Consider the following 27,991-nt stretch of genomic DNA (forward strand, 5'->3'; position numbering starts at 1 on the left):
AGTTGAGCCAAACTGATAACTTTCTTGAAAGCCTAGTTGGTGACCGGCCTGCTTCGAAGCTTTGAGGAGAATAGCAACACAATTCCCAAGCTCATCAATAGCCCGAACATCGGCAATGACCTGATCAAACAGTTACACATAAGTAACTCTAAAAAACTCAGAATATTTACGATGAGAGTAAGACACATACCTTGGGAATAGCTTCCGCCAACAGCCATTTTTGATCTGCCTTGGCCTGGATAAGCTCCATCTTGTGTTTAGCGCATTCCAGGGCTTGATCACAGTTTCTGGCATTAAGGTCAGTCAAGCGCTTGTCCTTGGCCGCTGATTCAGCCTGAAGGGTTTCCAACAACTTGGTCTGGTCAGCCTTCATCTTGGATTGTTCATCTAGTTGCTTTTTGAGAGTGATCTTGGCTTCCTCGGCAGCAGACCGAATAGCTTTCTCCACCTCCAGGGCCTGGCTGGTTTCTCTAGCTTCGTTTATAGCTTTAAGGGCTTCTTCTTTAGCATCGGAAGCAGAGGCCGCTAGCTCATCCCATTGTTCATTCATCGCCAACCAATCCCTGGTTATTTCATGGGTAGTGGAAATAGTATTCGCCAAATAATAAGAATGAGAGTTTAGCAATTCTTGGCGAACACTAAGGCGACGTCTCTCCTTTTCACCAGGCGGAAGACACTCCCCCAGGAATTCAAAACACGCGTCCACGTCACGGAATGTCAAATCCCGACGTAAGGACCAGTTAAGTTGGTGTGGGGTGGGGTCTTCCCCCCAGGAGGAGGAGAAGTCGGGGAAGCATATGGAAATGTGCTCATACCCCCTTAATATCTTAAGTGGTGTACATTATGAGAAGGCGACACCTTAGCGTGAACAGTGGTGTCGGCCTCCTCCTTCTTCAGTGGGGAGTCGTCCGCCACAATAATCGGATCTTTAGCAGTGTTAGGAGGCGGTGGTGGCGGATGAACAGGAGAATCCTTCAAACCGGAAATACCCTCAGATAGGTCATCCATGTTCACTAAAGACCATTAACAATGGGTTAGGAATATTCCAACTTAAAATGAATAAAAAGAAAGTAAGGTAAACTTTACATACCTAGCGACGGGTCTTCCGCGTCAAGTTGTTCTAACCGGGCTTCCAATGCGGAAGGACTTGTCTTCTTGGACTTCTTCTTCTTAGAAACATTCTTTACCGGATGAATCTTTCGCTTGCCCGCCGCTTTGGTGACACCCGCATCAACGGCCGGGAATTTACCCTCAACAGTAATATCATCGGGCCCCAGACCCTCAACTTCCGCAGTGGTGTCAACATCATCATGGCCCGTTGCCTGAGTAGTTGCGGCCCGTTGACGGGTGAGACCTGCAGTTGAATCCACAACTTTATTAGCATCAGTTGAATAAACTTCCTCACATAGTGATGACTCCTCGCTAGACGAAAATAGTACAATCGCCCCGCTAGACGTAATGGCAGTTACAGGCCGAGGTTGTAGAATTCCCTCACCTTTGAGTATGGCTTCTTCAACATACTTCTCACCTTTAACATACATTGGTTCGGAGACCAATGGTTCCGGACGAAGTTTGGAAGCAGGAAACAAAAAGTTGTTGCTCGTCCGGTCTAAAAAGGGACCATCTTTTGGATCAATCGGACATCGCACCATCATGCCCCCTTCTTGGTCCCGCAAAGTGCTGAAGGCAGAACCTTCACCTACACAAAGCGATTATAACAGTTAGGAATCTAAGGGATATTAGCAAAACACAAATATTCCCAAACTTACTCTTATCAGTCCGCTCGTAATAAGGTTCCAAAGTAGGAAACTGCCACAATCGGCTCATTTTCGCATTCACCATCGCTCCCTCGTGAATGGGACGCATGGGAGTTAGGATAGACATCAGTGTCTTAAACCACGAAAGACCTTCATGAGCGGTGGCAGGAACCACGGGCATAGGAGTTTCCGCTTTACGCTTCGACATCTTGAAGGCTACGGAGCCACTCCGTGCCTATAGTCCTCTTCTCGATGGAGGCAAAACTGTACCATCCATCACGAAGGGTTATTTTATAAAAAATGGCAAACATGCCAACAGTCGGTTCTAGGTTACAAGTTTGGCAACAGAATTCGAAATGTCGAATCCTCAACATCCCGAAGGGATGGATCTGGGACAGATGAATCCCATAAGTTGTTAAGACCGATCCGACAAATTTGCTAATCGGAATCCGGAAGTTCCCCGTGGTAAAGTGGTCTATGTAGACAGCCATTTTATTTGGAGGAGGGCTAGTGGCTATAGAACCACTAGCAGGAATTCCCGGTTCCCACTCTGTTGTCAATCCATACACATTAACAACATCTTTATAATCTTCTTCTTTAAGGCAGACGACGACATCGTTAATAGTAGGGTTACTTTTCTTTTCTTTATCCATTTAAACAATAAAGAGATAGATATTTCGGAAAGAAGAAGAAATTTCAGAGAATGATGAAAAGTCTGGTATGCTTGAGAGAAATCTGAAAGTGATAAAGATTACATGGAAATCGCAAGGGTTATATTTATACCCATCGCAATTAATGCGACCCATAAAGTGACAGAGAAGAGAGAAACCGTGGACCGCCTGATGGTTGACACGTCAGGCGGGGATTTAAAGATAATGCAAACAGGCTGTCACCGGCGTTTCCCACGTCTTGTCAGTTGTCCTCAAAGAGTTTCTCTTTCCGCCACGTCATCATAGTTATCCAAATGTTTAAACATTTCAAAAAGTTGTAAATTTCAAAAATATCTTTTAGAGATATTTTCTTCAAACAGTTGAATGTCCACAAAGGTCAAAAAGCTTTTTCTCATTAATTATTCAAAACATAATTACAAAAAGAGAAAACGAAAGTTACAAGTATTAAACATCTAAGCCTATCCTAAGGATTGGACGAGGATGTAACCTCCGGATCTCTCCTGCATTCTGTTCCGGTGGTTGACTGTATTGGATGTGGCTTCCCCTTATGGGAGGAGAAATAGATCTCCTAGGAGGATCATCATACGTCAGGGTACGGCCATGAAAACGCTCATTCCGAACCCTACATTCATACTCTGCTTTCAAACTATCTTGCGGAACACGAAGCCATTCGTCCGGAGACAAAAGTCCTTCGATCCTGAAGCTATGACGGTGAGCTCTTCTTGGGTTAGAATCACTAGAATCTTCCACCGAACCTAACTCTGATTGAGTTCGGTGGATTTCTTTTGTAACTCGTTCTAGATTCCTCAAGTTAAACCTCCTGGGGCTGTGACATGCCCCAGGTCAGTAGTTGGTGTAACAACATTCCCAGCATCTACCGGAGTAGTATCTGCTAATGGAGTGAACTGTCCCCGAGCCGCTGAACCACCTAAGGTAAAACCCCCAGGGTTCACGGTATCAGTTCGTGGAGCAGAGTTTGTGATTCTAGAAAAAAATGGATGTTGCTCCTTCACGTGATTCAATATTGAGATCTCGTGGAGGTTGCAATTGATTCTTCGTCGGCCCTTTAGGTAACTGATTAATATCGTAAAGGGGACGGAAATTTTTTTTTGTTGTTCTAACAAAGCCACGGATGGCGCCAATGAAGAAACACATATATACTCCCCACTAATGGGTCCTAGATACAATGAGTCAATAGGGTAGGATACGGTTAACTGCTGATACGATATGGACATAATTCCGCAAAGTCCAATGACGTGAACCTGCAAAATAAACACCGTGAGCTTGTTACGGGAAGGACAAGAGGGGGGTCTTCCCGTAACCACCCTCCGGCGTGAGAATAAGTACAGTTCTGACGAGAGCAAAGTACTTAAGTAAATTGAGAGAGTACAGTGGGAGTGAATGAATACCTCATGATGATTGAGAGGGTATTTATAGCCGAAGGGTGTGGGGAAGTGATTGGGCCAGCTGTCCCATTAGAAGATGCCTTCATAACTGTCTGAACGCGTGTCCTTATGTGATAGGTTCAGCCTATACGTTGCATGTGCTTGTATAACAACCTGGAAACGTGCCCTTCAGATATTGGTTAAAAGAGTAAAATTAGCCATGTGCATGGTTATAACGGCCTTGCCATGTGTCGCTGGGTGATTGGCCGAAGGATCACGTATTGCCCAAGAAAGCATCTTGGCAAATCTTCTAGATAGTAACTAGTTATTGACAGCTGTCCCGGGGTATTACCTCGTGGTCATTCATGCGGAAGGATATTCCTTCTTGAGGATGACTTTTGAGGGTGCCAGGATGCTTCCGCGTGTGTCATGAGAGTGTTTCTTCCTCCGATGATCTATGCGGATGGTTCATATGTCCCGCGGGTGACTTGTGACATGCTTTTAGTTGACCCACGGGTGTTACTTAAGGGTATTTGGGTCTTTTTAGTACCCTACCTCTATAGATACAATACATTTAACATGTTATCAAAAACAGATAATCGTCTATTCGTCTTGCCAAGCATGATTTGTTTGGACTCTAAGGGGAAATCTTCCTCAGGGTAACTGCCCAGCACACTCAAAAAAGTAGCAAACTCCTTTGCAACATATTAACATTAACAATTCATCGTGTTGAATGTTATACAAGCGAAGTCAGATCGAGTTGAAAATAAACCTAACTTAAGATGGGAAAGAGCATTTTGGGCCCTTTGGTCTACAATAGATGCTTGGAAGTCAGCATAGAAAAGATAAGGGAAAGACCTAGCTGTACAAGATTTTAAATCAAAGAATGAAGCACATTGAATAGCAAAACTAGAGGTGGCTATTTCGACCCTGCTACTTATCAAAGGATCGATTTGGATTATATTATTTTCTCCAACGGGTCAAAATCAAACCTAATTTAAAGAGTAAATAATCAAATATATGTACTTTGCACTTTCGAACGGTGACTTTCACAATTAAGTTGTCTCAATGCGCGAACACCTCGCGCCCCGCCACCCCAATCTGGCCAACTATGTTGACATGATCGGGATCAACGTTGGTATCCGAGTTTGGCTTGGCGTTCCCAGTAAATCCCAGTTGGCTCACCCCGCCCGAAAGCACGACATGTTTTAATGCTTTAGTAAAATCCGATCGGAATCAGGATTCGAACCCGGGACATCCGTGTCATCCATCATGTTCCTGGTCATTGGGGCAAGCCCCGCTGGTTGTACTTTGCACTGTTAAGTAATTTGAAAAACTAAAATATATTTAAAATCTTATGACCCGTTACAATTTTATACCGTCTAAATAATTTAAAACTATAAACTAGTAATTGAATCATTTTTTCTTAGTTACAATTTGCAAACTTTGCATATGGTCATCTCTTATAAAAGATGTGTTCAAGTTTACCTTCATCCGTATTGGATCACTCATAATATCTATTTCCATGCACACCATTTGTTATCGTTTTTGTATTAATCATCATATGATAAAGTTAAATTAATTATTAAGATCGTTAATTTAGCAAATTTGATTGACATAGTTTGTATTTGAGTATTTAAAAAAGTAGCTATGTTTTTAATTTAGGCCGAGTAGATATAACAAGTAAAGTCGATACATGTTGTTTCCTAAATTACATGCATGAAACATAACATGTGTCAATGATATCTGTGTTGGTTTGTGATCGATAAATTTTCATTTTTTGCAAGTTCTTTACAGAAAGTTTCAATAGAAATTCATGTAGGAAAAATACAGAAAATTATTGCAGATTTGGGTTCCCCAAAATAAAGATTTTTATGAAACATGTTCATGAACTCACATTTTGCATATTTGTGTCTTTTGTATGCAGACTCAGAAGTAACTATTGTAAACGCGGAGATGTCAGGACTTGGTACCAAAACTGTTTTTATTATCGTTCTTTACCTTCTCGACTTGCAAGATTAATGATTGTGTGATTATTAGAGTTTTTTTTAGTTAACTTTTTTTTACCTTTAATTTTGATGATATATTCAAAGCCTGTCTACATAAAAACTGGTCCCAACGGGAACTAGCTAAGAGAGGGGTGTTGCTTGTAGCATTTGTTAGTTTGATTTTACTATGATTTATTTGATTAATAAAAACATATATGTAGAACTTGTTCAATTGAAAGAGAATTTCTATGGTAGGAGAACTTCATGACCATTCTACTGTAAGGATTACTAAAATTTCTTTCTTTTATCCACTTTAAATGGTGTAAGGCCCCGTTCCCGATGCCTATTTGGACGTTGGATTTACTCATAAACACAATTCTAAATATCATAGTGAATTAAAATTTTTCGTGGAATATAAAAACATCAAACATTCATTACAAAATATTAAAATCTTGTCTTTAAACTTTCAAATTATCTTAACATAAAACATCATAACTTTTCTTTACTAGATGCCAGTCAGCTCAGTTCATGTCATGTGTCTTCCTCAAGCCAGCGCATTCATCCTATTTGTCTGCGTACATAATAAAAGTCAGCTATGCTGAGTGAGTTCTAGTTAATCAAACAACATACATTACGTTCACATACATACTTATACGTATCTGAAGACACATGTTAATTACTTAACCTGCTTATACTTCCTTCATACATACATACATACATACATACATTCATACTTTATACTTTCATACTTACTTTTTTTATACTCTCGTAGTTTCATTCTTTCATACTTTCATAGTTTCTTTTTTTAGTCTACTAATACATACATAATTATATCTATGCTTTAAAAAGCATTTCGCCCTACCTACCTCAGATATTATTAGGGTCCGACGCCCTTCGTCCTCGGATATTATTAGAGTCTTGTGCCCTTCATCCTCGGATATTATTAGGGTCCGACGCCCTTCATTCCATACACCCGTACAACCATACATTCGAGAGAGAGAAAAGATGGAATACGCAATACAAAACCGTACGCGACATCTGGGAGCATCGATCAACACTTTCCATACAGTTGCGATCGGTTGAGGAGATCCCGTGTATTTTAAGCGTAAGGGTAAGATTGTCTTTTTGATTCGTAATCTAAATTTGGAATTTTATGTATTAACGGTTACGATCCATATTTTTAGCTTAATCAAAATCAATTTCTTATTTTACGAAATAATTTGTGTACCGAAAACTATTAATTGAGCTCTATTGTGTACACGAACTAGTTTTTCAATCGATTTCGTGATTTAGGGTTTTCAAATGGTAGACGATCGTGAATGTAAGTTTTTTCTTTATTTTAACTAATCAACAGTAGATGTATATTTTGTTTATAATCGTGGCTCTAACCTGTATGTTAGTTTTTATGAGAATCACATGATTTAGTTTATTTTTGAGCGTGTTACGAGCGTGTTCATAGTAGTAGTGTTTTAACATGATTTATTTTCTGGTGTTTATACTATTAGCGTATCATGAGCATGTTAGTATGACTGATTATAATATTATAGAATATGAACGTGTTATGATCGTGTTAGTATGATTGATTATAATGTTACAGAATATGAGCGTGTTATGAGCATGTTAATTTTAGGATTGTTAAAATGGTTGCTTCAATAATATGAGTGTGTTAGTATGACTAGAATATGAGCGTGTTAGTATGACTGATTATAGTGTTACAGAATATGAGCGTGTCATGAACGTGTTAATTTTAGGATTGTTAAAATGGTTGATTCAATAATATGAGCATGTTATGAGCGTGTTTGGATTACTTCATTATGTGTTTTTGGTGTTAACACGTTTGATTTGATGTTTGTGTAGATGATTCAAGTGTTTTGGTTAAAGGTCAAGGGGTTGATATCATTCCTGAAGTTGCTTCTACTTACATACCTGTTAAAGGAATGATGTTTTCGTCAATTGATCAGGCATTCGATTTTTATAGTGAATATGCAAAAAAAGCTGGATTTGGGGTTCGCAAAGGTGGATCTTACATGCATGATGGTGTAATAAAGACCAAGTATTTTACATGTTGCAAGGAAGCTCACAAGCCAGCAAAAATTTGTGATTCAAAAGGTGATTGTAATGAATCAAGTAAGCCATATTATAAAAGGAAGAAGAGGCCGACAATTAGATGTGGTTGTAGAGAACATGTTCAGTTAAAATCTGTTGATTGTGTAATTTTTGAAGTACATGATTTTGTTGAAGGCCATAATCATAGAATGGTAGCAGATTTTAATATGTAGTTTGTTCGTTCTGCGAGGAAGTTAACACATGTCCAAGAGAAAGATATTTATGAGCTATCTAATATGAACCTGGGACCTATTAGAGCGTTTAACCTTATGAGAACACAGTATGGTGGTTTTGAAAAAGTAGGTGCAACTAAAGATGATTGTAAAATTTTTAAACAAGGTTTGAATTGTTATATTTGAGAGTATGATGCTGAGATGATTGTTCAGAGATTGTGTGCGAAGAGAACATTTTCATCTGATTATTCTTTTGAATATGATTTCAATGATGAGATTTCAAAGAGTAATTATCTTGCATTTGGGGATATTATAACTTTTGATGCTACTTTTAAGACTAACAAGTAAGTTATTGATATTAGTTTCAATATAATATTCAAGCATATTAGTTTGTGTGTATGAATATGTTTTTTTATGTACATGTATAAGATAGTTTTTGTACCGTTAACGGCAATTGATAACCATTGTCATAGTGTGACAGTCGGTGATAGATTATTAGCTTCTGAAAATATTGAATCGTATAGATGGTTATTGCAAATGTTACTTAAGTTGTTTGGTAGTGCACCGAAAGTTGTTGTTACTGACCAAGACCCTGCTATGAAGCAAGCTATTGCATCTGTGTTTCAAAATACAAGGAATAGGTTATGTATGTGGCATATAATAAAGAAAGTTGCTGACAAGGTAACCTTTAACTGGGTTTGATTTAACTATTTTAAGCAGCTTAAATAATGAGCGTTTTACAAGTCTTTCATGGTAGTAGTCTTCTTTGATGTTTAATATGTGAGCGTTTTACGAGCGTAATTTATTTTATTATATATTTTGGTAATGAGCGTTTCATAAGCGTTTAACATGTTGTTATCAGGTGGGAGCTGATCTATGTAACAACGAAGATTTTAAGAGTAGGCTATATAATATTGTGTGGACGGATTCAATTAGTCCTTCTGAATTTGAGGACAAATGGCAGACGATAATGGTTGAGTTTGAACTTGACAAGAATAAATGGTTTACTGATATGTATGAAATTACATTTGATTGGATACCTGCTTTTTATATAGACGAACCTTTGTCCGGATTGATGCGTACAACATCAAGATCAGAGAGCGAAAACCATTTTTTGAACAAGCTACAAATTCTCAGTTAACATTAGTTGAACATTTTTAACCATTTTGATTTTTGTATGGAGATACAAAGATACAATGGCAGGTGGTGTGATCATGATAGTAGGTACACGTATCCGCAGTTAGAAACGAGAAGTTATCTTAAAAGGGAAGCGGTTAAGATATATACAAGATCTATTTTTAATGATGTTCAAGATGAAATGAATGAGATTTTTGGTGGTGTTTCACAATTAAGTTCTTGTGAAGAAGAATGAGGTTTTTTGTGGTGTAAAATAATGGATTTTAATGCGTATGTTCCAGGTTTTTTGGAGGTAAGTATGAGCGTTTAGTAAGCGTTTTTAGTTCAAAGTTGTTTAATCTTATGTTAATTAACAAGCGTTTAATAAGAGTTTACATTTTTTTAGGTTGTGTTTAAGAAGGAATGCGAGTTTGGCGAAGAGTGTAGTGCAACATGCTTCTGCAAAAGATTTGAACAGTATGGTTTGTTGTGTCGGCATATTTTCTACGTCATGAATATGTATCAAGTCAAGAAAAACCCGAAAAGATATATAAATGATTGATGGAGGAAAGAGGCTGCGGTGAACATCAGAACAGTTCCAATGTCCGAGTTTGGTAATGATTAGAACAGGAAGATTAATGAGATTTCTAGAGAAATTAAAATACACCGGTGAATACCTTATCAACAGTTATGTTGCAGATATTGATGAACTGATTAAAATTAGAGATGAGATGAAGTTGATGATTGAAAAAGAAGACCTAACTCGGTATGAAAGAGTACGCCTATCGAAAAGGGAAAGATTTGCTGCTGTTTTAGGTTTTGAACTACCATCAGAAGTTACTGTTCGTGTACCTACTGGAATAAGAAACAAGGGTCGTGGCTCACACAAAAAAATTAAATCGAAGAAAGAGATAGCCATTAGTCGCTCTGGTAAGGGTTATAGGGAGTGTCAAATTTGTCACCTACCTGGGCACAACAGCAGAACTTGTAAAGCATTGCAGCAGCAACCGCAATAATGAATCCGTAGTGTAGCGTTTAGGTAATTTGATTGTCTTAGATAGAAAGAGTTAGTTATTTGTTTTAGATTGTGGGTTTTATTGTTACCTTTTACACAAGCGTTTCACAAGTGTATGACAAGCGTTTAGATGAACTTTTTATTTATTTATATTTTTAAAACATGCGGGGTTACATCCCATCGTCATCAGACCATCAGACCCCATCATCATCAGACCATGCAATTTACAAGATAAAAGAAAGAAAATAAAAAGCTAACATCATCAGACCCCGTCAGCTCGATCACTCGCTGTTTCTTGATGATCTCACGCCCATCTTCCTTGTACTCCATGTTTGTTGACAGTTTTGAAACCGTGTCAACCATAGTTTGTGCCTTGAACTCATTGTCTGGTAGCTCCATGAGTTCCTTATATGCATCAAGAGTTTTTGATTTCTCTTGAATCACGTAGTCCTGTGAGTGTTGAAGGGCGGTGAGAAACTTCTCATCCTTTTCTTTCAAGGTTCAGCCTGGCTTTCACCATGCTTTTCACAGTTTTATCACATGAAAACATTTTTTATGTGATCTGAATAGCAAAAAAGGAGGTGAAATATATAGACATAATTTTTGTATTAATTGTGGGTAGTTGAGATAGAGTTATTCAATGTTATATTAATTATGATGTAGGCTATCATCATCATACAAATGTTATATTAATTTAGATGTACACTATCATCATCACACAAGCGTGTGATAAGCGTATTATATATACTTTAAAGATAACTTTTGGTAGTTGAGATAGTGTAATTTAATTTAATTGATTTGATGTAGGCTATCATTACAAAAATCTATTTCCAATTTTTGGCAAGTGAGTAGTAATAAATGTAATTAAACTAGATTAAAAATTAGTTTCTTAACCTGATACAGTGGCTAGCTTATTACAAGCGTATGGGAGCATATAACGAGCGTATAATAACTACGTCCTCACACTGTTCTATGTTTGCTCGTGAGTATACAGTTTTGGAGCGTTGTTTAAACGTTTTGTTTTGTTTTATTATTATTTTTGGTTCGTGAACCTACAGTTCTTTTTTGTCTTTTTGTCCTTTTTTACTATTTGGTTCGTGATATTTTTCTATATATACGCTATATTTGGTTACACTTATATCCACACATATCAAAATCAGTTATAATGGATACTTCATCATCATCATTATCTAAATTAGCATCTTTCAAGGAAGCTTTGAAGATGAAGATTGTGGAGCACGTCGCCGCAGACAAAGCTTGACGTGATAAGCTAAAACATGAGTTTGTGATGCTTAACAATAATATGGATTACAGGGATGTTATTACGAATGTTCTTTTCAAAATGCCTACTAGTACTATCCGAGATCTTGTGGTTTTGTTTATGGTTGATATAGGGAAGAATGAGTTGGAACAGTTCAAAGTATTCTTGAACTAAACTGCTCAAAGAAATTGAAGTTGAATTTTCTCAAGTCACTATTAGAGTAGTGGCTAGTGGTCTGATGTGTTGAGAGTTTGATGAGGTTTGTAATGTTTTTTTTAATATTTTCATCATGTATTATTTTCTGTGTTCTTTGCTAATAATAATTTTCCAATGTTTTGTTAGTTGATTTATATTAACATAAGGCCATTACAAAGTTTTGAAAGAATTCAAATTTGTTGTTGCCTTTTTTGGAGTTCTTCAGTCAACTCATCCCCAGTCAAAGTAGTATCGTTATTTTCACTAAATTCATGCGCCTTCTCGATAAGAGAATCTCTGTTCTTGTTTATATTTGACAGAAGGATTTTGCCCAAATACTTTGCCCTCAACCTTTTTAGCTGATTCACTTGTTTAGGGCATTCCTTGTAAAATCCGCACATCCACGGTTTCTTCCCAACATATTTCTTCATGTGTCTCATAGCAAAAATCCACAATCTACCCTATTGTCGGTTTTTCTCCATGTCATCCTTAATCTTGTGATTGGAGCCTTTTGGATTTGATCAGCAATGGGGTGATTGATTTTCTTAAGATACATGTAAAAGATGGTTCTCTAAAAAAATAAAAAGCAGTTAAGTATTTATAATTGACATTGTTGAGAGTTTGAAGAGCGTTTACCAGGATTTAAGGATTCTTGTTGTATCTTTCTTCAAAAAAGCCTTTTGATTTCTTTTTGTTTGTCCTCTGGCTTTTTAAACTTCTTATTAGCCGCTACTTCCTGATATGCACTGTTGTCAAGCAACTCTATCACTCCTGTTTGAAGGTTGAAAGCCATCACATAGAAGTGATCCTTTTGTAAAATTGGCACGAGGAATATAGCAACTTCCTTCATTGTTTTGAGCTCAATCCACTTCATTTGTGTTTCAATGTTGTCTGTAAACACTTCGAGCATTTGTTCGTATGTGTGACCAAATGCCTCATTATAATGGTCACTAGTCTGCATAAGAATTCAAATTATAGACGTTCAAGCGTTTAATAAGCATTTAAAGATAATAGGTAGATTAAAGTGTTGACCAAATGCCTCATCATAATGGTCACTTGTCTGTATAAGGATTTAAATAATAGATGTTCAAGCGTTTCATAAGCGTTTAAAGATATTAGGTAGATTAAAGCATACCATCAGTGTGCTTGTACCGAAGAGCTTGAATGGTGATTCTGCAGATCTTTTCTTCTTTTCATAATTCATCAGTTCACAGAATGCATCCATTGCATTTGTAGTTAAATACAAACCGGGACAAAAACTATCAAAATCTATGTAAGTAGACTTGAAAACCTCTTCCCATATGTCTTTAAGACAAAAAAATATATACTCTGAAATTATTCTTTCATCCTCTGTGACATTTGTGCCCATCTCAATCTCTCTTAAAAGATATGGTGATTTCAACGCAGGAGCTAACTTTCTCCTTCTTCCTTCTTTCACCAACTCTTTGTCTTTATTTTCTTGTAATAATGATACTGGAGATGTAATTTTGGGTATCATCTTTGAATTTGATATCGGTGTTATGATATTTTCACTTGGTGACAAACCAGTGTTAGCTTTTGATTCTTGGTTTTTCTCTTCTAGTTTACTAATAAAAAAACAATAAGGACAAGTGACTGTAGAAGTTTACTAATTTTATTTTTTATAAACAAATGCATTTTTTTATGTGTCTTACCTATGATATCTTCTAGAGTCCCATTAGTGTTTATGAGATTAGCATCATCTCTGGTTTCACCTCCTTTTTGTTCACTAGACTCCTGAGCATTTGTATGAACATGCACATATCTGCTCCAAGTGAGATAGCTGTGAAGTAATAAGTTTGAGCGTTTAATAAACGTTTTTAGTTATGAATATGTTTTACCAAAAATTTGGTACATTCAGCTTCTTTTGGAATTTCTAGTACACACTGGACTTTTTGCAACAGTGTGTTCCATCTTGTCCTCTTTCTATCCAACTTGTGTATCTTTCATATAAAATATAAACATTTTTTTAACATGAGCGTTTGATGAGCGTTCAAGTTGTATGAAGATAAATTTAACCATATTTTTTAACATGAGCGTGTTATGAGCATTTAATACATTCCTCAGCCCATGCAAGTACAGTAGTAACAACTGAATCAAGTTTATTATTCCCTTCTAGTTCTGTTACTATAATGTCTTCATCATTGTTTACATCATATTCATTACCATGACAGCTGCATCTGTAAGAAGTTTATATTTTATATAAATAATAATCTGAGAGTTTGTTGAGCTTTTAAAGTTGTATTAAAGAAGTTTTATAAATTTTATACCTTTTTGAGCCTCCTTAACCCCTTCATTTACCACCTCATTACCAACTCCTGCATCACCATCACCAACCCTTACATTAGCAACCCCTGCAACCCTGGCATTAGTAACCACTCTATCACCAACAGTTTCCCTATATTTTTTATTTTCTTCAGATAGATTATAACTTCAGGAATATCTGGGATTCAAAATTTAGATCAGAGTTTGTTGAGCGTTTATAGTAGAAGTGTATAGAATGGTACCACTACCTTCTTCACCAGCTACGGTATTTGAACCAACTACTGCATCATCACCAACTACAACATCTGAATGAACTGAATCAATCGCTGTAGCTGTATAAGAAGTGGGAACTTTCAAAGATATATAAATATATATTTTTAAAGAAGTGCATAAGGTTGAAATTTGAAAGAGAACTAGATTGTTTCCACCTAAATTAAGAAGTGTATTGGTTTTCATGGTTACCTTCTTGTGTTTTGGGAACCACATTTTTATTGAATCTTTTTCCCATTCACAACATCTTTCAAATATATTGAAATTAGATATATGCTTGTTCTTTCCTCACGGACCAATTCATTGATCTCTGAGCAATGTTTTTCAAATGTCTCCGTATGACTGTAAAATGATATTCCTATAGTTATTGATTGATTTAAGATATTTTCAATAAATCAAATGTATCACCTTCTCTTCCTTTGTTTCTTTTGGTGGTAGGTAAGCAGACATCCCAGATTATTAGTGCATGGTTTTGCGTCTCGAGTCTCTGTATTTATCTTTAACGTATTCTTCATTTTGTTTAATGTAATAAACAATTATTTATCTAATTAGTTCGTTAATGTAAGGTCTAGTTCGCTAATGTTGTTTAGCGAACTAAGACTTAAGTTTATTCCCTCCTGATTCGTTTGGGGATGTTAACGAATCAGGGGGTGATTCGTTATGATTATTTAACTTTAATGTATGTAACGAGTTGGGTGTTAGTTCGTTAGGGGATGTTAACGAACTAACCCCATCCTCTATTTATAGGTGAACACTGTTCACGTTTAATTTAAGTTTTGAGAGATAATTAACGTAGTGCTGTCCAAATCGCTCTCGATCTTTATCTTAATATTATTTACTTATACAACTACTAATATATACACATATAACATATAATCAAACGTAATTATGAGCTAGATCCGAGTTAAGGTATTAATCATATTAACACAGATCCGAGATCTGTTATTATTATTGTGATTGATTCCGGGTTCCAACAAGTGGTATCAGAGCTTTCGGGGCTCAATTACACTTGATTTGGTTGTTTATTTAGAGTATTGGACTGTTAATTAGTATTATGTATTGCTAGTGTTCTGTTTGGTTAAATTTAGATCAATTTGAGGTTAATTGATTGAATTAATGGAAGGTTTGGAATGGATTTGAGTTGGTTAAGGTATAGGTGAGGTTCGGATAATCGGAATTGGATTTTTGTTTTGGTTTTGGTTTGAATTGGTATTAGTTATGGTTTGTGGCCAAAACAGAGGATTGGTTTTGGTATAATTGGTTTTGTGATCTGGGTTATTTGGTCAAGAGAATGGTTGATTTGGTTTCGTGTGGTAATGACGAGTGTTTTGGTACTTGATTTGTGAGATTTGGTTACGTATTGAGTATATATTACGAATTTGAGTTTCTGGGTTTCGTGTTCTTCATTTCCAGAGTTCTGGAAATCTTCTTTGAAGATTTGAAGACTTGAATATGCTTCTAGTTCACTGAGTATTTTTCTTAATTCGTTATCAAATTCACATTGATTCGTTAATTGATCTGGTCAATTCGCTATGAGTTATCGTTAATTCGTTAACCAGTTCACATCAATATTTGATTCGTGTCACTTGTTTATTGATTCGTGTTACACGTGTTCACCTTGGAATTTGTGTCATAACAAACTTTGCCACGTGGCATTTGTTGTTAGAGTTTGTTACAAACCGTTGTAACAACTTGATTTGCTATTAGTTGATTCATTATTAACTGTAGCTTGTTCGTTATCTATTTCGCTAAGTGGTTCTTAGCGATTCGTTACTGAAAACCTTCTAATTCGTTTTACCAATTCGCTAGCCAATTCGTTAGTCAATTTTTTAGTTTGACTTATTTTTGAATCTGATTCGTTGACTATCTGATTCATTGGATTGATTCGTTAAGATCTATCTTGATTCGCGACCTGATCAATCATAGATTCATTAAGATTTGATTCGTTAATTTACTGTTCACAGTTCGCTACAACTGTTCACAGTTCGCTACAACTGTTCACAATTCGCTACATTTAAACTTTAAATTTTTGAAATTTGTCAAAAATGGCTAGCATGTATGCATTAGCTTCTCAAAACATGTTGATGCAACAAATGTTACAACTTGATACCGAGATAGGTTCACATTTGAAATGTCCTAGTTTGATGAAATTTAGCGATTTTGCTAAATGGGAACCTCGATTTCATGCTCATTTGGGTTCTGTTCATCCTGATTGCTTATATTGTCTAGATTAGGTATATATGGCACCAATGATTGGTGATGACACTACTGGTTTTACTCCCAGAGCTATTTCTCAATATTCACAAGAAGAGAAGAAAGCATTAGAGATCGAGATAAAGGCTTATTCTACTCTTACTATGGCTTTACCTGAAAATATCTTTCATCAAGTGGATAGCATAAAGAGATGTGCTTCTCTATTTCAACATCTTCGTATGAGAAGTATGGGAAATACAACTGAAAGTAAGAAAGTGATGCTTAAGTTTCAATTTCGGAACTTTAATTTGTTGAAAGGAGAAACAGTTGAAGAAATGATTACAAGGTTCAATCACTTAATTGTTGAGATGGACAAAATGAAACTGGAAATTTCTAAGACTGATAAAACTAACACTATTTAAAGTGTGCTACCAAGTTCTTACTCAACATTTCTAATGGTTTTAAAAGAGAATGATTATTTCTTGAATGAAGAATTAACTGCTATGGAATTCTTACAAAAGATTGAGGCTAGAGAATACGATCTTAAATGTCAGAAATCTTCCAAGGAAAGTCAAGATCCTGCTTTCTATGGTGGTAGTATGCCTCTAAGTTCAACAATCTCTCCAATAACCACCTTTCTTACCCAAGCTGCAAGTGAAAAAGAATCAACTATCTTTAATGATCCAAGAGCATGTTTTTACACTGCTGGTAATTCTGGATCATCTGGTGGTTCTGGAAGTTCAACTACTACTAATCCATTTACTTCACCACCAAGTGTCAATATGAAGGAAGCTGAACAGAATTTTTCCTTGGTAAGTAGTAAGATTGCCACAAGTGATCTAACTGATGAGGATTATGATCAGATTGATCCAGATGATTTGGAAATCATGGATTTAAAGTGGAACATGGCTATGATCGTCTGTAAAGTTAAAAGGTTCATGCAAAGGGCTGGAAAAGATCTTCCGGCCTTAAACAAGAAATTGGGATTTGACATGTTGAAAGTGAAATGCTATAGTTGTCAAGAGTTTGGACATTTTGCAAAGGAGTGTGACAAACCCAAGAAAGAGTATACTGGTCCTCTTGGTTAATATCAAAATTCTTCTACTCCACGAGGTAGTGATACTGAAAAGAAACCATCTACTTCTGGGTCACAGGCAATGTTAGCTGATGGAAATGATTGGTCACAACGACTGTTGTATAATGAGACTCAAGCTAATTTGGCTATGTTTGAGCTAACTAAAGATTTTCAAGATGCAAGTGGAGGTGATATGTCTTCTGATAATGATTCTGGATCTGATTCTGACGACTCTTGTGACAAGTCTCCAAAGGTATTTGCTTGCATGGCTAAGATCAATGAGGTTAGTCATTCTATCTCTACTACTTCATCTGTTAAAGTATCATGTGTTGATTGTAATTCTAACAAACCTAAGTTAGAAGCTTTGAAAACTCATAATGATAATCTTGTAAGAGAAATTGCTTCTCTGAAGAATACTTATCGACAATCTCTGGAATCTCAAATGTGATCTCGAGAAAAGATTGAAGCATTGTCGACAAGTAACCACGATCTCAAATCTGAGTTATCTGTGAAAATGACAATTAATGACCAAAAGTTTCAAGAAATCCTGAAACATCGTTCAAAGATAACCGAGCTTGAGAATGAGGTTCTTGAGTTGAAGAACAAACTGGGTAAATTTAGAAATTCTTCTTTTCTGTTAAATGAAATTACTGAAGTGTCTGGAAAACAAAAGGATTCAAAGAAAGGCATTGGTTTTGTTGAAATTCCGCCACCTTTTCAAAATGATTGTAAAAATAATCCATTTGCTAGAAAAGAAGAGGATTTGATTAAAAAAGAATTGGTGAACTCTGACAAATCTAACTCAGTTAAAACAGAAACTGTTAACACCCAAGTTGCTTCTCAAAAACCTCATGTTCAAAGAAACAAAGTCTTTGTTGAGAATGTTGACAAAGTAATTATCAAAGACATGTTTGAACCTGAGGTAATACACAAGAATAAGAACATCCCAAGTTCTAATAATATTCTTTGCGAGCCTCAAGAATTTGAGGAAGCTGTGTATGGTTCATTCAAATCTCAAGTGAAAAAGGAAGAAACAGTGAAACCTAAACCGATGAAGGCAAAGAAGTCAGATAAACAAAAAATTTCTGATGAGGACTTAATGCATTTTATTAATCCTCCCAGTTCTAAGCCATCTTCTGTTAGAGTTTTCAAGTTGAAAGGATTTGACACAATGTTTACTGAGAATGACATTCCAATTAGTATCATTAAACTAGAACTGATTGAGAGTGTATTTCACAATGAAACATCACAGGTTCAAGAACTTGAACGTCTTTATGCTCAAGAAAAAACATCAGCTTCTTCTGATCCATTGACTAAAGCCAAGCAAGTTTTAACACATGCTAAAAAGATTAAATTTGTAAAGTCAACTGGAACAGATACTCTAAAAAGTTTTTCAAACAGCTCTAATTTAGATTTTTACTTGAAAAAGAAATCTGAGTTATCTGATGAGTTTGCTAAGAGAATGACCAAAAATGTGAGCCAGTATCAATCTTCTGCATCATTTGTCCCAACTATTTCTCAACATCATCGTGTGGACATGCGAAGTTGTTTTTATTGCGGCCAGCATGGTCATGTAGTGAGAAATTGTAGTCAGAAGGGCTATCATAATCTTCATCCTTTTATCAAAGACCATTCCAAACCGGTTCCTTTGGTAAAAGAGATTCTGAAACGACCTGTGTCGTATGCTGATGATACTCATATTATGTTCTCTAACGTGAATCTTCAAAAGGTGATTCATGTTAATGAAACTCATGGTCAAGTGAAACCCAAGTTTATTCCAACTGCACCGTTATGTAAGTATGAAAATTCAAATGTGGTTCAAGCAACTTACTTAAGACGAAAGTCTAAGAAGCCGGTAACTTATTTACAAGTGGCTGAACAACAGTTGAAGTCTGTTAAATTTAATGATCAAAGAGAGAACCAAAAGGTGCCCAAGACTGAGGCCTGGGCTTCCTTTTTGAACTAATCATCTTTACTTTGTGTGTAGGGTTCATCCAAGACTGTGTCTGGTGAAAACTGGATAATGGATAGTGGATGTTCTCATCATATCACTGGGAATCTTGACCTATTAACCAACGTAAGAAATATTCAAGTGGGTTATGTAACGTTGCTGGGAATTCTGGTAGCATGATCACACAAGAAGATGAAGTTTCGAATAGGCACATTACCTTTGAGAAAGTAAATTATTGTGACAAGGTGGATCATAACTTATAAAGTGTATCACAAATTTATGATAAGAAGTACACAACGATATTTACCGACAAAGAATGTCTTATCTTGAAATCGGGTTATGTGATTCCCGAGGACATGGTTGTCATGCGATCACCACGATTGAATGATATTTATGTCTTAAACATGAGCTCTAAAGTATCCACATCGATCAAAACATGTTTTGTCTCGAAAGCAACCGAGAAAGATTCAATTCCATGGCATCGTAGAATGGGTCACATACATGTTAGAAAGATGAACTATCTAATGGCTAATGATTTAGTGGAAGGTGTCTCGCTGAAGAATTTTAAATTATCCGATCATTGCATTGCATGCAAAAAGGGCAAGTAGAAGAAGAAGACACATCCCTCTAAGTTATTGAATTCCATTAATACTCCTCTTGAACGACTTCATATGGATTTGTTTGGTCCTGTGAATCGTGCGAGTATTTCTGGGGATTGTTATTGCCTTGTGGTGACTGATGATTATTCAAGATACTCATGGGTGTTATTTATGAGTTCGAAAGATCAAATACAGGTTTTGGTCCAAAACCTTATCACCAATATCGAATCACTATACAAACAAAAGGTGAGGAGAATCCGAAGTGATAACGGTACTGAATTCAAAAACACTATATTAGATTTCTTTTGTGTTCAAAAAGGAATTCATCAAGAATACAGTGCACCTTATGTACCTCAACAAAATGGTGTTGCTGAAAGAAAGAATCAAACCTTGATTGAAGCTGCACGAACTATGCTCACAAATTCTAAGCTTCCCGTCCAATTCTGGAATGAGGCGGTGAATACTGCTTTCTATACTCTTAATCGGGTTCTAACCGTTAAACGACTCAAAAAGACAAGTTATAAGTTGTTGAATAATCGAAAACCTAACTTAAAGTACCTGGAACCTTTTGGGTGTCCATGTACCATGTTGAAGAAGGAGGCGGGTAAATTTGAAGAAAAAGCTGTCGAAGGGTCTTGGGATATGAATCTCCAAAGAAAAGGGTATTTAACTTCACATCTGGTTGTGTTGAGAAATGGTACCATGTGGACTGTCAAAAGTACACAACTCCTCCTCAAGGGAAAGCTCCCGACTGGATGTTTGACTACGATAGTTTATTTAATTCAATTACTCCATCGACTGAACACATAGACGAAGACCTGGTTCCAGCATACTTTGAAGATCAATTGGCCATTCCAAGATTTTCAAGTTCTAATGCTGTTAAAGCTCCATCTATAGCTCTAACTGAGGAACCTCATGTTGCTTCTCCAGCTGCCTTTGATAATGTATCTACTTCTTCTGATGATGAGCAAGTTAATGATCAAGTTATTGAACTTGATAGTGATAATGTTTCATCTCCTGAGCTTGGTGAACATTACACTAACTTATTTGATAATGTTGTTGTTCCTGAGAATCCTACTCTTCGGATTCATGGTTATCATCCACATGAAAACATCATTGGAGAACTTGATGTGGGTGTTCGTACACGTCATCAAGTTGCTTCGTCAAGTGATAATAATGTATTGTGTGCATATGCTGATTTACATTCATCGGGAATTGTAAATCTTGCAAAATTCACTTGCTTTCTATCTCAAGTTGAGCCAACAACGGCTCGAAAGGCACTTGAAAATCCTTCTTGGGTAGAAGCTATGCAAGATGAATTACAGCAATTTGCACGTTTGAGTGTTTTGGGATTTAATCGACAAACCTTCTCGAGTCAAGAAAGCTATTCCGACTAAGTGGGTATTTAAATGTAAGAAAGACGATCGAGGGGTGATTGTCAGAAACAAAGCATGTTTGGTTGTGCAAGGTTTTCATCAGCAAGAGGGTGTTGATTACACAGAGGTATATGCTCCAGCTGCAAGATTAGAGTCGATTCGAAACTTCTTGGCATATGCTGCTTACAAGAATATCAAGGTCTATCAAATGGATGTTAAAAGTGCTTTTCTCAATGGTGAACTACACAAGGAAGTGTTTGTTTTACAGTCTCCTGGTTTTGAAGATCCTGGTTATCCTGACTGAGTTTATCGATTAAACAAGGCTTTGTATGGTTTACATCAAGCCCCGAGAGCTTGGTATGGCACGCTCGCCGACCATCTGACTGATAACGGCTTCAAACGAGGGACTGTCGACTTCACTTTATTTCATAAAATTGTTGGTGATGATCTTCTCCTAGTCCAGATTTATGTTGATGATATTATTTTTTGGTCTACAAACGACACGTTGTGTAAGGAGTTCGAGAAGTCCATGCAAATGAAGTTCGAGATGAGTTCGATGGGAGAGATGAATTTCTTCTAGGGTTGCAAGTTCACCAGTCTGCTAACGGAATCTTTATTCATCAGACAAAGTACGTGAATGATGTCTTGAGCCGATTCAAGATATCTGCAGGAAAAATCCCTTCTACTTCTCTCCTATGGGTCACAATTTATCACCGGATGAATTGGAGGATACCGCTGATCCTACCCTCTATCGTTCCATGATCGGTTCTTTAATGTATCTAACGGCTTCTAGCCCTGATATTATGTTTGTTGTTTGTCTTTGTGCTAGGTTTCAAGCAAGTCCACGAGTGACTCATCTAGCTGCGGTTAAGAGAATATTTCAGTATTTGAGGGGAAATCCAGACATCGGGTTGTGGTACCCCAAGGATGATACCTTTGATATTACTGCTTATTCAGACTCGAACTATGGAGGTTGCAAGATCAACTTCAAATCAACGACTGCAGGATGTCAATTTTTAGGAAACCGGCTTGTTTCCTGGCAGTGTAAGAAGCAGACAACGGTCTCCACTTCAACCGCCTAAGCTGAGTATGTTGCAGCCTCGAGTTGTTGTTCCCAGGTTTTGTGGATACAACAACATCTTCGTGACTACGGTTTGAAGTTTCTTACTACTCCTATTTTGATTGATAATTCTGCTGCAGTTTCTATCACAAAGAATCCCGTACAACATTCGAAAACAAAACATATCGAAATTCGATATCACTTTATACGGGATTGCTTTGAGAAGAAGTTGATTGACCTTGAGAAAGTACATACTGACTTTCAGAAAGCCGATCTGTTTACCAAAGCTTTTGACAGAACGCCTCTTCATTTTTTGCTTGGTTTAAATGGATTGAAGACCCTTGCTGATATCCTTAAACAAGAATGACTATTTTTATTTTCTGTTTCTTCTTTTAAAATTTATTTTGGTTTTAGGGGTGAAAAATCTAGAAAACACAAAAATATTGTGCTTCTTGCTTGTATAGATAAAATCCAAAAACATTAAAAATTTAGAAAAATCAAAAATATTGTGATTTCTTTTCTTTAATGTTGTTTTTCTTTAAAATTTTCTTTGAAAAACCAAAAACATTTTAAACTTTGAACATCCAAAAAGATTGTAATTTCAGTTTGTACAGAAAAATCCAAAAATCCAAAAAGACTGTGAAGTTTATTTTGTTTATAAGAAAATTGAAAAAGACAAAAATATTGTGTTTTTAAAGTATGTATAGAGAAAAACCAAAAAGATTTTTGCATACGTTCGCTGAAAATTATGTCAATTATCTACATTTGAAGGGCATGTACGAGTATATGTTTGGTCCTGACATTTACTTGTAAATGATTGGGTTAGCCATTCACCTGATAATGGAAGATAGTTGGGGCGTTTGTTATGTGTTTTTAGATTATTTTCTCGCTGAAAATTATGTTGGTTATTTAAGTTTGTGAAACATGCTTGCATGTCTTGGTCCTACTATTCACTTGTTGAATTGATAGAACAGCCATTTATTTATAGACTTAAGTTAACTGGGGCGTTTAAATTTATCTTTATTTTAGTTTTATGCTCCTCAAATTTTGAGTTTTTGAAGCAAAAAGAGAAAATGATAGTACATTGACTTTCTTGACTCCAAATCCAGCAAGAAGTAAGCCTAAAGGACTGGGTGCTTAATTGCATTGGTGCATTGGTAGGTCTTAAAACCAACAAGTAGAGTAAACTATGTGATATAAACATAATGAAACGTCAAATTAAAAGAGGTGTTAGTCTCTAGAAAGTCTCGGTGAGGATGGCAGAAAATGTAATAACCTGTCATACTCAAGCCTTATACTTGTTTGATCAATAAAAAATAAAAATAAAGCAAATAACAAGCTTTGAGTTTCTGGACACTGTGAATCTTTATGCGGCTTAATCATCTAGGTATTCATATGCATGAATCTTCCATTCGCTTTTAGAGCAAACCCAAAGTCATTAAACTTGATCACTGCTGTACTTCGTACAAATTCCAAATTACTGATTTGATCAAAATCCGATGTTAGTCATGCATGGTTCCTCCCTTGCGTGCGTCTTAATACCATTAAGAAACGGGCCCCATGTGAAACAATGTATGTAAGCGACAGATGGGCTCGTGCATATTCACTCATTGTAACAGAAAACAATGCATTTGCTCTTAAAATTTTTACAAAAACAATTTTTGGTCAACAATATAATGGTTTAAGTCAAGTTGGGGTGATATGACAAAAATCAAATTAAGCTTGAACCAAGATTAGAGGCTGATAGTTTCTGATATTCTGTGCTCTAATTGAACAAATTAATCATATCACAAAAACACTTGAACAGTTGTTATTAGATTTAAGTGGACAACAATACCAATGACCGACTTAACGCCATTCATAATATCACTGAAATATAAAACTTTGATGGAAGGGCAATTTGCTCAATATGATTCTCTTCTCAACTCAACAAAATACCAAAAATATGTTATGATTTTGAAATACATATAACACATAAAAAGATTTTATATTTATATTTTTTCATTTTATTTTATTTCAGATTCTTATCATTAAAATACATTCTTTATCTATTACAAAATACCAAAAATATATTTCTTTTTGGTTTACAAATTATTTAAATAATTTATGGGTTTCAAAATGTTAGACAGATTTTTAAAGTATTTAATTATCGTTATAAAAAGATCTTGGTAATTCTTTTAAATTAATCATTTATTTATTACTTGAATAACATTTAATACATTCTTTATTTGTTTCATTTATTTTTTTTTAAATAAACTTTAATTCGTTTAGTATGAATAACGAATTAGGTGGTTTTCTTAGCGAACTACCTTCTAGTTCGTTCACTTAATTCGCTTCCGCACTCTGTAACGAAATACATCCAATTCGTTATACATATTAACGAATCAAGACACGATTTGAATTTTAATTCGTTATACATGTTTAACGAATCAAGACACGATTTGAATTTTGATTCGTTATACCACGTATTAAGATAAGGGTAACGAATCAGTTTATTCGTTATTTAAATATATAACTAATCTGTTTGATTTGTACATAGGGTACTTGGGGAAGCGTGTAATAATATAAAAGACAGGTTTCACGAACCGTCCTTTACTATTCATCTTCTTCCTTATATCAAGGGTCACCCTTTTCAAATTTTTTCTTAGAATTTTCAACTTTCGAAATTTGAACTTTTGAGTATATCACTGTGTTCGTAAGGTATAGATTATCAGTTCTTTGTGATTTTCGTTAATAATGACACTGGTTGATAGGTTAATTATGTAATTTGTTATGAGGGTTTTTAAGTTTTAAAGCCTCAGCTTAATTGACATCATACTGTGTTATTTTAGTTGATTTTGGCTTGATTATTGTCGGAATGGGATTCCGAGACTCTTGGTAGACTTTAATCAACGATTGATTATCGTTTGCCGGTTTGATTGAATGTTGATGCTTTTGGGGTTTTAGGCTCTGTTTACCTCTCTGAGTATTCTTATTAATTTCACGGTATTAAGCCTCAATCTCAACACCATGTGCTTAGTATAGTGATTCCGAGTGGTTAAACCTGTGGATTTCGATTACTCAACGATAATCATGGGATAATTGAACCTGGATTTATCATGTTGACCGTCGGTGTTCTTATGTAATTTTGACTTTGACCAGGATAGTCAAAGATTAAGCAATTCTTGCCATTCGTTAACTTTAGTGAATTGGAACTCTTTTGTGTTCAATTCGTTAAAGATTAAAACGAATTAGCTCAGCGAATAAGTTATCTAACGAATCAGATGTCGTTTCGTCAAATCATAACGAACTAAACTCTAGTTCGTTCCTTTAAATAGTAATTCGCTAAGGCTATTTCGTTAACCTATTTACATGATAGCGAATCACTTAATTCGTTACTGGTTGGTAACGAATAAGAGTAATACTCAAACGAATGACATTTTCCTTTTAATTATTAAAATTAATTAATTAATAAATTATTCCAACCGTCTAAAACGCGTTACTATATTAATTACACACGACATATAAAATTAGACACAAATCTAGAGATAAATATATATATATATATACATGTTAACTGCAAATTATATCTACACATTACTTATGCTTGCTTAAATTCTATTCAGTAAAATGGCTGATCAACTAAATCAAGATCCACCGGCTGTTTGATCAAGGTTATCAAGAACAACCACCTCAAGAACAGCAAGAAGAAGTTATTTTATTACCTTATAACACAAAGCACAACATCTATGCTTATGTTGATCAAGATGTTGCTGATGTTGCTGAGTTTGGAGCTATGTTGACTTTCTTAAGATGTTCAGTGATATATAATGCAATTACTGCTCGACCTAAAGTTTATCTGAGCATTATTAGGCAGTTTTGGGATACTGCTTAGTATGATGAGGTGGAGAATCACATTCGAGCCACGATAAATCGAATTGTTATTACAATTGATGTGGGAGTGGTTCGTCGTGTGCTTCATTTTAATGACAATGATAACTACCCAAGTGAATTTGACAAGCAGCTGATCAAGGGTTTATTTACTCGTTTACGTTACGGTGGGGGTATTGATGAATCTATGTTGAACAAGAATGGACTATGCCCACCATACAAGTATCTTCGACATGTCTTGATTCATTGTATGAGTGGTCGTCGTGGTGGATTTGACCAATGCAGAAGCAGTGTGCAATCGGCTTTTGTTGCACTAATCCTCAACAAGCCATTTAACTATTCTGAGCTAGTCTTCGATCATCTGAAAGAACAAGTTCAGCAAACAACTCAAAAGAAGAAATTTTTAATGTATCCACGCTTTCTACAACTGACCATTCAAGAATTGATACCCAATTTAGTTATTGATAAATCACTGGTGAATGATGTGCTTTCTATGGAACACATGACGGCTGACACTGTACGACGAATGACGATTTACCGTAAGGAGAGACCACGGGACAAACGAATGTTTGGTCATATCATTAACCCGGATTATGTATGTCCTCCCGAGGATCGTTGGATCCATGATGACTCTGATTACGAGCGTGAGGGAGGAGAAGGTGGGAACGATGGGGATGATGATGATGATGATGATGATGATGATGATGATGATGATGATGATGATGATGATGATGATGATGATGATGATGATGATGATATATGGTGATGGTGGTAATGGTGATGCAGCCCTTAGAGAGCAACAGGCTGCAATTGAAGTTGCGTTAGCTGCCACTATTGCAGCTCAACGAGAAAGAAAGAGAAAAGGAAAGGAAGTGGCAACTGGTGTATTTTCAAAGAAGAGACGTTTTTCAGCTACCTAGTCAAACAACGCCTCAACGCCCAGTCGTGCCGTCTACTACTAGCACTCTGATGCTCACATTAACGACGACGATGGTGTCTCATGAAAGGCCTGGTTTGATTCCTCAGATGGCCTTATCTTAAATCCCAAGGCCTTCGGCTACATCATCTACTGTCCCTCCAACACCATCCATCAGGCCTCCTCCTCCTCCTTGTCACACCCCGACTAGGTAGTTGCGGAAGCGTAATACGGGAATGTAACAGATAACACTGGTATCAACAACATTGTTTATAAAGAAAATTCAACAGCTAATTTACATCATATTACATGGGTAGGTACTATGTTTACAAACTAGGTGAAAAAACACATAACCGGTTGCGAGCTTCTTAAACAGTATTATATCAGCGTCTATTCACAGCTATTCAACTTGTCTTTCTAACACCAAGCACGTAAGCAAATCAATTCCACTTTTGCTTTACCTGAAAAGCATGTAAAACGGGTCAACTACGTCTAGTTGGTGAGTTTCAAGTTTCACGAGTTTCAATGAAATCAGTACACGAGTTCGTAAAGTTTACAGTGTGTATGTATATATGTCTGTGTATGATGCATTATACTAAGCCACAAGTGAAACCGAAACGAGCTATACTGCATGGCCTCTCCTGCCCATGCACTCCTGTTGGCATTTAACAGCCAATTTGCCCCATGTATGTACTATGTCTAACACCACATAGCAGTATGTAAATATATAA

At 36.1% G+C, this 27,991-nt stretch overlaps 1 protein-coding gene across 1 annotated transcript; it reads left to right on the plus strand.

Moving 5' to 3' along the window:
- Positions 1-8,143: 8,143 nt before the first annotated feature.
- LOC143579151 (protein FAR-RED IMPAIRED RESPONSE 1-like) lies at positions 8,144-9,452 on the plus strand. The gene is made up of 5 exons (XM_077062536.1): positions 8,144-8,206; positions 8,294-8,424; positions 8,554-8,761; positions 8,943-9,094; positions 9,284-9,452. The coding sequence occupies exons 1-5, from the start codon at positions 8,144-8,146 to the stop codon at positions 9,450-9,452; spliced, it is 723 nt and encodes a 240-aa protein (XP_076918651.1).
- Positions 9,453-27,991: the final 18,539 nt, after the last annotated feature.

This window comes from Bidens hawaiensis, unplaced genomic scaffold, assembly GCF_021521415.1.
Source record: "Bidens hawaiensis isolate Kalapana, Puna unplaced genomic scaffold, B.hawaiensis_p1.1 tig00029622_1, whole genome shotgun sequence".
In the NCBI taxonomy this organism is placed as follows: Eukaryota; Viridiplantae; Streptophyta; class Magnoliopsida; order Asterales; family Asteraceae; genus Bidens; species Bidens hawaiensis.